The sequence below is a fragment of the Echinops telfairi genome, unplaced genomic scaffold (genome assembly GCF_000313985.2).
Source record: "Echinops telfairi isolate 266 unplaced genomic scaffold, ASM31398v2 ScPeMD7_7457;HRSCAF=8495, whole genome shotgun sequence".
Lineage (NCBI taxonomy): Eukaryota > Metazoa > Chordata > Mammalia > Afrosoricida > Tenrecidae > Echinops > Echinops telfairi.
The window spans coordinates 23974206-23984862 of NW_022111357.1; the positions used below are offsets into that span (position 1 = coordinate 23974206).

General features: G+C 55.4%; 1 protein-coding gene across 1 annotated transcript in view; it reads left to right on the forward strand.

Moving 5' to 3' along the window:
• Positions 1-10657, forward strand: part of ECE1 (endothelin converting enzyme 1) — a 61746-nt gene that overhangs the window by 36826 nt on the left and 14263 nt on the right. The window contains exons 9-11 of the mRNA XM_045298940.1: positions 3536-3678; positions 4917-5031; positions 9665-9775. Coding sequence (XP_045154875.1) covers positions 3536-3678; positions 4917-5031; positions 9665-9775 — 369 coding nt within the window. The remainder of the gene's footprint in view (positions 1-3535; positions 3679-4916; positions 5032-9664; positions 9776-10657) is intronic.

Here is a 10657-nt window from a genome sequence, read left to right on the forward strand (position 1 = left end):
CCAGCCGCTGCCACATTCATAGGTTGGAGAGGGCCTGGCGGAGGGCTGCCTTGAGTGGTGTGAGCACTGGGCTTGGAGTGAGAGACCGCTCGCCGCTAGCTGTAGGCCTTGGGTCAGTCACATAACCCAACTCTTTGAGCCTTGGGGCTTGCTCATTCATTCATTTAATAAGCACCTGGTGTGCACCAACACCTGGGGCCCTAGCAGCATAGTGGGTTACACTTTGGGCTGATACCACAAGGTCCGCAGTTGGAAGCCACCAGCTGCTGTGCCGGTGGCCAAGGCTTCCCGCTCCCTAAGGTGTCTCGGGAGGTTCTCCCTGGTCCTGGAGGCTCCCCAGGGGTTGGAGTTGACCTGGCGGCGGGAGTTTGAGTTTTGCGTGTGTTGGTGCCAGGACACAGACACGGCCCGTCCGGACGGGCCACTGTTCTTAGCTTTGGTAAGTCCGAGTCCTTTGAGCACGACGTCAATGACATGGCTCTCCTAGGAAAGAGGCAGGAAGCCGAGCGTTGAAAGAAGTCCACCGAGCCCTGGCAGCACGGCGGTTCATGCTCTCAGCTGCTAACCCAAAAGGCTGGCCATTTGAACCCACCCTGTGTTCTGCAGAAGAAAGATGAGGCAGTCCCATGCCGTAGTGGTTCTAACTCTGTAGGGCCATTCTACTCTGCCCTGGAGGGTCACTGTGTGTCAGAATCCACTCAACATCCCTGGCTTTGGACCCTCAGAAGCCTGGTACCCTGGCTGGGACCCTTGGCCTGACCTGGCCCCGGAGCTGGGAGGGGAGAAGACGAGGCAGAGATTTCAATCTTGTAAACTGACATGCCTCGGACGAGTACAGTGTGGCATCCTCTGGGCAGTAGGGGAGCCCTGGTGTCGTAGTGGTTACTCATTAGGCTGCAGTCCTCAAGGTCAGTAGTTCGAATGCACCAGCAACTACCCTGGAGAAAGACAGGACTTTCTACTCACAGTCTCAGAAACTCGCAGGGGCAGCTCTACCATGCCCTGTAGGGTTGCTGTGCATTGGTATTGACTTGCCGGCAGTGAGCAGTGAGAAATGTAGTCACTGTGATTATGCCTTTGTTCCTGGTGATGCCAGCCAACTCCCCTGGGAAACGGAGTGCCGTGTTCACGGCATCTGGAGAGTCCATGATACAAGACTCTGTCTGCATTCTGAGAGTCCAGCCTTGCTCTCCTGGAGTGCCCAGTTGTCCCCAGCTAGCCCCAGCAAGGAATGAATTCAGAGCTGTGGACCAGACATGCCCTCTGGTCCTTCCTGAAAACCTTCCTGCCTTTCTACAAAGACTGTTGAGGAATGAGCCTCATCCTCTGGCGTAGCTTCAGGTTCCTCTTCCTGCCTCCCCACTAGAGCTTCCTGGACTTGGTGGCGGATGAGCAGTAGGGCCAGAGCTCATCCTTGTGCTTGGTTTGGCCGCAGTCTCTCCAGGGTCCACAGCCGAAGACTTGGGCCCATCATTCCAGAATCACCAAGGCACGAAGGGCTGAAAATGCACCACACCTTGGTGTTCTCCAAGTGGTGGAACTCACCTGCACAGCACACCTGCGGTCCCTAGAGACGAATGCTTGTGTGCAGCACCGAGGGCCTTATCAGCACCTGATATCAGGCCCTGGATCCGGGCGCCCAGTGGCCCGCAGAGCACGAAGATCCTGTCAGCGGTGTAAACAGTGACATTCTGTAAACATAGCAATTTTCCCAGGCGCCTCGCCCACACTCGCATCATGTCAATCAGCCGCCAATAGGTGGCTCTCATTGTTGAGCTGCAGCTGAAGATCTCCTTAGTGTACAGGTCTGTGTTTTAGAGCCTCCAAGGTGCTCAGGAATTCCCCCAGGAGATGGCCTGCCAGCCTGAAGAGCTTGCAGAAAGAAAGAGCCCAGAGGACAAGCTAGGCACAAAGGAGACTCAAGTTCACGGTGCAAAGCACAGCCACCCCTGGAAGGAGGGTCACTGCCCCCACTTTGAAGAAAATGGCTCGAGGCTCTAGAGCTGATTCGAGATGGAGATGCTGCCCCAGGTCTTCCCATCACTCAGGACCCCAGGGCTTGGCCAGCCTGCTGCCCCTCAGCCATGATGTGCTGGATCCCACCTGCTTGCCACATGCCCAGCTTGGCATCAGTCACATCCGTGGGCAGGTACCCATTCCTGGGATTGCCTTTGGAGAGCCGGTGTGTTAAGCATTTGTCACCACACCACACCACTTCCTGGCACTTCCCCCATCAGCCTCACCCTGTCTTCGGAAGCCCTTGTTTCCTTACCACTGAGCTGCCTGACACCCAGAGAGACTTGTGCCGGGGGCTTTAGACCTGCATCGAAGGCGTGGCCTCCAGAAAGCCCCCTGAGCCCGGCCACACAGCTGTGACTCTTCCGGGAGCAGTTTACAGCTGTGGGGCTCATGGAGGGTGTTGAGGGCATTTACTGACAAGTATTGATTGGTCTGCTGCTGTTGATGGATTTTCCCGGGTGACGGCCATTTATAGTGGGTCTGTCACTCTCTTAATCTCTCGGGCACATTTCCTTTTTCAAAAGAACAGGAATAGAATTTGGCATGGGAGGGAAACCAGCCCCCTCTCAGGAGACCTTGAGCAGTAATTGCAAGTGTTAATATTGATTGAATTGCAATTGTTAATGTTGATTGAGTGGTTGCTAAATGCCACTTACCATTCCATGTGATTGGCATGTTTGCTGTAATACAGTATAGGGAGCCACACGCATCCGTGGGTGCACACACACACACACAAGAAACCCTTGCACACACAAAAAGAACAGGACGTGGGGAAATCATGAGTCCCTGTTGGCACACACGGTTAAGCATTTTACTACGAGCCCATAGGTTGGCGGTTCAAACCCACCCAGAGATGCATAAGGAGGCAGGCTTGTGGTCTGCTTCTGAAAGGTCACACACGGCCCTGAAACCCTGTGGAGCCATTCTCCCTGCCCATGCGGGCTCACCATCAGGCCCAACCAAGTCACCAGCAACCGTGGGGAAAACAGGGTCAAAGCAGACCCACTATGCAACTTCATCAGCAGAGTACAGACATGCCTCAGAAATCCCGCTCTGCGCCGAGAACTGTGCACAGCTGGGCGTGTGTGTGTGTGTGTGTGTGTGTGTGTGTGTGTGTGTAGGGCATGCCCAGCACAGGTGCTAGGGTTGGTTTTCTCAAACCAGATCCAACCGAGTGCCCGTGTGCACTAACCCTTCACAGACTATCATCTGCTCAGGCTGCTCCAGGTCCCCTCACCCGAGAGCAAGCCCCTACTAGACAGTCAATGTAGAAATGCTGCTTATACGTTACGCCGTCATCATTCTGGAATTTACCAGCCACGTGTGAACCAGTGGAGGTTGCCGAGTGATGCCAAGTAGAGCAGACAGTGCTGACGGACGGAGTACTGGCGTTGACGATGGTGGAGGCTTCTGTCAGAGGATGGAAAGTGATACTCATGCTCTTCTTCCGAACAGCCTGGAGACCTGGGCCTTAAGAAGGAGCCCAGCCCAATTCACCTGTTCTCTCTCCTCCCAGACCCTGGCGCCTGCCATCAACTGGCTGCCCTTTCTCAACACCATCTTCTACCCTGTGGAGATCAACGAATCGGAACCCATCGTGGTCTATGACAAAGAGTACCTCAAGGAGGTGTCCACCCTCATCAAAAACACAGACAAGTGGTAAGGGGCCCTCAGCACCCTGGGATGGGCCTCTCAGCCAAGACAGGTGCTTGTAGGGGTGAGGGGCGAGAAACGGGCCGTGCTGCCTGTGATGAGGAGCATCAGGGGCTCATGGTTACAAGCACAGGTTCCAACCCCATGTCCGCCACTTACCAGCCTCGCAGGACCTTCGTCGGGTTCATTTTCCTGCTCTAGAAGATGAGGGCACCAATAGTACCCCTTACAGCCATGGTTCTCAACCTTCCTAATGGCACAGCCTTTCATGCACTTCCTCATGTGGTGGTGGCCCCGCAACCATCGCATGATTTTTGTTACTAGTTCCTAACTGTAATTTTGCTACTGTTAGGAACCGGGCGACTCCTGTGAAAGGACTTCTACCCCCCAAAGGAGTCGCAACCCACAGGTTGAGAACCACTGCCTTAGAGACTGGTTGTGAGGCTCAAGGGGAATAATATAGTGTGGCATGTTTTATCACAGGCCCTGATACAGGCTGGGACTCAAGAAATGTTAGCCAGTCTTGTTAATTTCATGAATATTTATACGGCTTAAAATTTTTTCAAGGCTATAGGCTCTTTTGTTAACTATTTTGTTAATTACCCCAAACCTCCTCTTGGTCTTTGGGGCAGTGTCTGTGCCTGTGTGTGTGTGTGTGTGTGTGTGGTCTGCTTTTTCCCTGGACCTTTACCGTCAGCCTTCCCCCACGTCGTCCGGACAGCATTTGCCATGGCTCAGTGCTGGCCCGTCAAGTAGAAATAGACTCCTTCCCTCTCTCCCGGAGTCCGGCATTTAAGTTGGTTCTGATCCAGAGTCACTGTGGTGCCCATCTTTGTTGCTAGGGTGACTTCTTTGTAAAGGTGACAACAGCCATAGGTTGCCTGTGCCCCAGGCTGTCAGCAGGGAGAGGTTTCCTTCACGGAAACCATGACCCGGCCAGCTGGAGCTCCCTACCCTGCCCCTGTTACTCTTGAGCCCACCTTTCCCTCTCTGGCCTCTCAGGGTGTGGAAATGTCAGCCCCATAGCCCCTGCCCTCCAGGGGGAGACTCCACCCTGCTTCCCAGCTTCAGCAAAAAGCAGCGAAGCAGCCCACCCAGGCTGAGCACCCGCAGTGTGCCAGCCACTCTGCGGAGTGCCTGGGCTAAACTGGAGGGGGAGGTGTTGGCGCCTCCTAGGGGTCGGCACCAGAGGTGCTGGGACGGTGCCTCCCGTGTCTGAGTGCCCTTGTCTCCTCCCGCCCTAGCTTGCTGAACAACTACATGATCTGGAACCTGGTGAGGAAAACGAGTTCTTTCCTCGACCAGCGTTTCCAGGACGCCGATGAGAAGTTCATGGAAGTCATGTACGGGACCAAAAAGGTGAGCCTGCCGCGGTGCATCCCGCTGTGCTTGCAGAGGCCTGGCACAGACGACCACGTGCCCTCCTGGGGCCGGGGGACTCTAGACACACCCTACACCGGTGTCACCTCATTAGCATAAAATACACTTGAACAGGGACCTACGTCAGCAGCCATAGGGATTCGGATTGGCAACATGGGCTGGGGAGACGCAGTTTCCTCGCTAACATTTGTGTGATCCTCTCATCCTCACGGCCCCCTTGAAACCAAACCACTGCCACGGAGTCGATTCCCACTTGCAGCAAGCCTGCCACACGGAGGAGACTGCCCTGTGGGGTTTCTTAGGCCACCTCCACTGGGCCCTGCCCTGAAGCCCCCAGTCCCACAGCCCCTCCCCTAGCACAGGGAGCTGAAAGCACCACATGGGGGGAAGGCACAGGAAGGATGTGGACTCCTGTCGCCGCCGCACTGGGGCTGGGGCTCATCCTCTCTCGTTCCCACCTGGGCGACACAAGTGCCGCAGCACTCTGCTGCCCACCTGGGGCAGTGCTGCTCTGTGCACCTGGCTCACACCTGAGGAAGGGGGCTGCAGGTGAGGGTCTTAGAGGGACCCCTGGTCCTGGAAAGCAGGATTCCTCAAGACTTGACCCCGAGAGTCACCCTGGCCCTACAGAGAAGGAGAAGCGGCAGGGCCACTTTGCTGCCTGACTGGCCCACCTTCCTGCTCCACTGGCACTGCCTAGGTCCTGAGCCACTGATGTGAGTGACCAAGACATGGGCTCTGTCCCTGGAGTGTGTCATCTCTCAGGGACCTCTCCAGGTCTGATCAGGACCCAGGATGGTAGTTTCAGAGCTGTGTGTGCCTGGAACCCACTCCCCACTTGCATCATCACCAACCCCCCCCCCCCCGATCCAGGCTTAGAGATGAAGAATCAGATAGAGCAGCAGTTCTCAACCTGTGGGCCTCGGATGACCCTTTCACAGGAGTCGCCCGATTCGTAACAGTAGCAAAATTACAGTGATGAAGTAGCAACGAAAATAATGTTATGGTTGGAGGGGTCACCACAACATGAGGAACTGTATTAAAGGGTCATGGCATTAGAAAGGTTGAGAACCCCTGAGATAGAGGCTCAGAGAGGCAAAGGTCCTTTCCCAAGTCACCCAGCACCCTGAGCTAGAACTGCAGCCCAGGTCCAATGACTGCCATTGTCACGCTCATTCAGCTGCTCACTGATCTTGAGGCGGAGGATCAAGGTGTCCTTAGAGGATAGTCACTGCCTGCAGACATGGCTCTCTCTGTGTGCTAGAAATCATGACCACCCCACCCCCCTCCAGATGACAAGACCCAGGCTCAGGGAGGCGCAGGGACTGCTCGAAGTCACACAGCACATGGGTGGAGAGCTGGCTCTCGGCCCTGCCACATCCGAGCCCACCGTCCACACGCTAAACGTCGGCCCTCTCAGCCTCTGCCCCGGAGGAGCCAGAAATCACAAAGGAGCTGCTCAGACAGATTCAAAGGGCAGTTGTCTCTCACTACTGTGGCACTGGGACTGGGTTAGTCCCAGGTGACCCTGGACAAGAGAGGCTCTGACCTTGAGCTAGCCCTGGTGCCCCTCTGAGCCTGGTTTTCCTCATAGGTAATATAGAATCATTCCTGACCGACTGCCTCGCCTCCTGGGACCCTGTTCTGGGTCACCACTATCTACCTGGTTGTTGTTTGTAAGCAGTGGGGAGTGTGTGTGAACACTTGGGGCATAAGGGAGGCAGTGTGGAGCTGGGGGTCAGTAGCTCTAGCCCTGAGGTGCCCTTTCTAACTCAGGCACCCTGGTGGCAGAGTGCTGATTTGGCCTGCAATCCTCAAGGTCTGCAGTTGAACCACCAGCCCCTCTCTGTCCCATCCACAGTTAACAGTCTGAGAAGTCAGCAGGTGTTTGGTTTGGTTTTATCCCTCTAACCACTCAATCATGGGCACATCACATAACTGAAGGGGCACACAGGAGGCTTCTCAGCTGTAAAAAGAGGTAAATAATTTGCCCGGCTTCCCAGAGAGATGGACAGGATTGGGGGAGGAGGGGGGATCCCAGGAAAGCCTGTTCTAAAGGTTATAGACCAGCCGCACCAGCTGGGCCTCATCTGCTCCTACCTGTGTGTGACTTCAGAGTTCCAACAGTAAGGGTGAATCGCGCGTGCACACACACACACACACACACACACACACACACACACACACGCACACAGAGCTCCTCTCCCCCTCCTCCTGGCCTAGTGCTCCACAGACTACAATGAAGAAGGAGCTGGCTGGCTGCCCACGCCCCATTTTCCAGACTCAGTCACCATTCCCTCTGTGGCGACTACTTCCTGGCCCGGCCAGGCCTATCTGACCTTGTGTTCTTTGCCACGGGACTTTCTCACCACCATGTAGCCCTTTCGAGCATTGCGTGACTTGTGCACAGTGAGGGGGCCACTTAGAGGGCTTACATGTAACCAGACTCCTTGGGCTCAAATGCTACCTCAGCCCCTTAATCACTGCATGAGTCCCTTGGGCAAGTGACCCAACCTCTCCAGGCCTCAGTTTCTTTATCTGTGGGATTCTGACGGGTTGAGGAGGAGGCTGCAGGTGGAACACTTTGGGTAGGGCCTGGCTCCCAGTCAGCCCACTGCAATCACTGCAGAGCCCCTGAGCGCTGCGAATGGTAGCACGCTGGGCTGACCACCAACAGGCACTTGGAACCTCCCCTGGAGCTCCGAGGGAGGAAGACCTGGACATCCGCTTCCCTAGGGATTCCAGCCAAGAAGCCCCCACAGGGCAGTTCTGCTCTGTCCCCCGAGGCTGCGCTGAGCCGAGAACAAGCCCAGGGCACCCAGGACCAACAATGACCACAGAGTCATTAACAGGCTCGGCTGCTAACCAAGAGGTGTCAGGGTCCAGGCCACCTAGAGACACCATGTAAGAAGAACAGGTGATCACCTTCTGAAAAACCAGCCCTTGGAAACCATGTGGGAGGCTGGTCTCAGATATGCACAGGCTCACCCCGAGTCCAAATCCGCCCCACAGCCATGGGATTATTGCTGGTTTGTCACTCTGGCTTCTGCCCTGGTGGTTCTGGTACCGTAAATGTTCTGAGTTTCTCAGTCATGAGCCCTTGAGAGCAATGGGTCCCTCGATCCAGAGACCTCACACAGTCAGGGTACCGAGGTTCTGTCCAGAGAACACAGGATGAGTTCATGAGCACAGGCGTGAAGAACTGGCCTTAGCCAAAGAATCACCTGAGAAGACACACAGGAATCTGTCCATGATTCAGCCCTCCCAGCCTGGAGCTTCCACGGAGCCGAGAGGATTCTAGAATGCCCCTAGTCCTAACCTCCTCTGTGCCGATCCAGGTATAGCCTGTGTGGCCAGCTGCAGACTTCCCGGCTGTGGAAAGGAGGCTCTGGGAGGTGAGGTGGGGATGGAGCAGAGGCAGACACTCAGATGGACACGTGGCATGGAGAGCTGGAAAGAACTTAGACAACTAAATTTGGAGAAGGCTAGAGTGAGTCTCCCCCCCCCACCCCCCGCTTCCTGCTTGCCTTCCTGGAAGAACAAAATTTAACAAATACAGTTTACATGCAACCAAATACGCCGTACACCCTAAGTATTCAGTTCATTGAGTTTTGACAAATGAACGTGCCCCTGTAACCACCGCCCCAGGGAAGATGAGCATTTCCTTCACCCACCTGCCAAGTGTTCTCGGAGCAGAAAGTCCCCTCCGGCCCCTTTCCAGGTAATCCCGCCCCATAGACCCCAGTTCTGATTTCTATCTCTCTGACAGTTCTGCCTGGACTAGAACTTGAGGCTTCTCTTGCATGGCATGATGCCTGTCACTCCACACGTAGTCTTTGGTCCCTTTCTGTTGACAAGGCGCGGTGTGCAAGGCAAGTACTCACCTGCCTGTCAGCACCTGGGGGTTGATGAGGTCCAGAACATGGACAGGGTCCTCGGCAGCACCTGGATTGACGTGGCAGGGCTGCCACGTGGGACCCTGGAGGGAGGGACCCTGGACTGGCTGAATGAGCTGGAACCAGGGCTCCCCCTCTTTGCCGAGTCACCACAGTCCATGAGGCTGCCACCCACAGGGACGCCGGGTTCTGTTTGCATGGAGGCACCCTGTCAGCTAGAGGGGCGGACACCCCAGAGGACATCAGCCAAATGAAGCCCTTCTGCGTCCCTGGGGCACCCCCCTCTGGGAAACTGTAGGCGGGGCTGGCCCTGCCTTCTGGGAAGGGCTGAAGGGAACACCCCACCAGTCTCCTCCACCGGGAACAGCCCAGGGTGAGAGCATGGGGTGTGGCATCAGGGAGGTCTGAGCCCTACGCCCCGCAACACCCCACACTGGATGCCACAGTGACCGCCGCTTTCTGAGCCTGTTAGCTCATTGGTCACTGGCCCTGCATCCTGGATCACCATGATGATGATATTGTTGGTGAGTTCCAAGTGTAGAACTTGGCCTCAGACATGCTAATGAAGGATAGTCCATGGCCACTTGGCTCAGTGCATGAAATGATGTCCCCTGAGCAGGAAGGGGCTCTCTGGGGTTCTGGAGGGAAGCCTGGGGCCTCTGCAATGGGAAGGAGTCGGACGGGGGCTGAGCCGCCTTCGCCCTTGTCTTTTCCAGACGTGCCTTCCTCGCTGGAAGTTCTGCGTGAGTGACACCGAAAACAACCTGGGCTTTGCCCTGGGCCCCATGTTCATCAAAGCAACCTTTGCGGAGGACAGCAAGAACATAGTAAGTGTCTCGCCGCAGGCACAGGCCGGGGCCGCCCAGCTGCAGTGGCCTCTCAGGCAGGACAGTGGCCCCTCCAGGATCTGCTGCCTATAGGCCCCTGAGCCCCAGGCCTCCAGCCTGGACTCAGAGCTTCCGTTTGCTCGAGCCCTGACCGTGTGAATGACTCGCAATAGCTATCATGACTGAGTGTCAGACGCTTTACATAGTCACTCGGTTCACCTGCACAGCAACCCTTCTCAGCCTCACCTGTCTCCTGCAAAGCAGCTAGTGGGTTTGAACTGCCAAGCTCGTGGTTAGCCCATCACCATCAGAAGATAGACTTGTTCTAAAGAAACAGAGGGAGGGACACCATGGAGACCACCGGCCCTGGCTGGGTGACCGGGGGCAGTATTCTCACCTACCTCATCCCTCGCACAGAGGTGGTGATCCCCATCCGTAGAGGGAGGTCACATGAGATGCTTCATACAAAGGCTTAGCTGAGCCCCTGGAACAAAAAAAAGGGCTAATTAATGGTAGCCTACACACTAGAGCGATGGCCCGTGTTCCTGATACAAGTGAGAACATCGCTGTTGTGCGCGGTCCAGGTCAGAGAGCCGAGAGACAGGGCTTGCCAGTGTGCAGGGGAGGCAGAACCGTAGTCGAGGTCTGTTGGACATCAGCCCCTCTGCTCTTTCTGCTACCACAACTCTATCTTTTCCTTCTAGAATCTTCTGCTTTGAAATCTTCCTGGGACATTGTGACCCTCAAGGGCTGCCTTTCATCTTCAAATTTTTTTTTAATAAATCATTTTATTGAGGACTTTTACAGCTCTTATAACAATCCGTACATCAATTGTATCAAGCACATTTGTACATAGCTGCCATCATCATTTTCTTTTTTTTT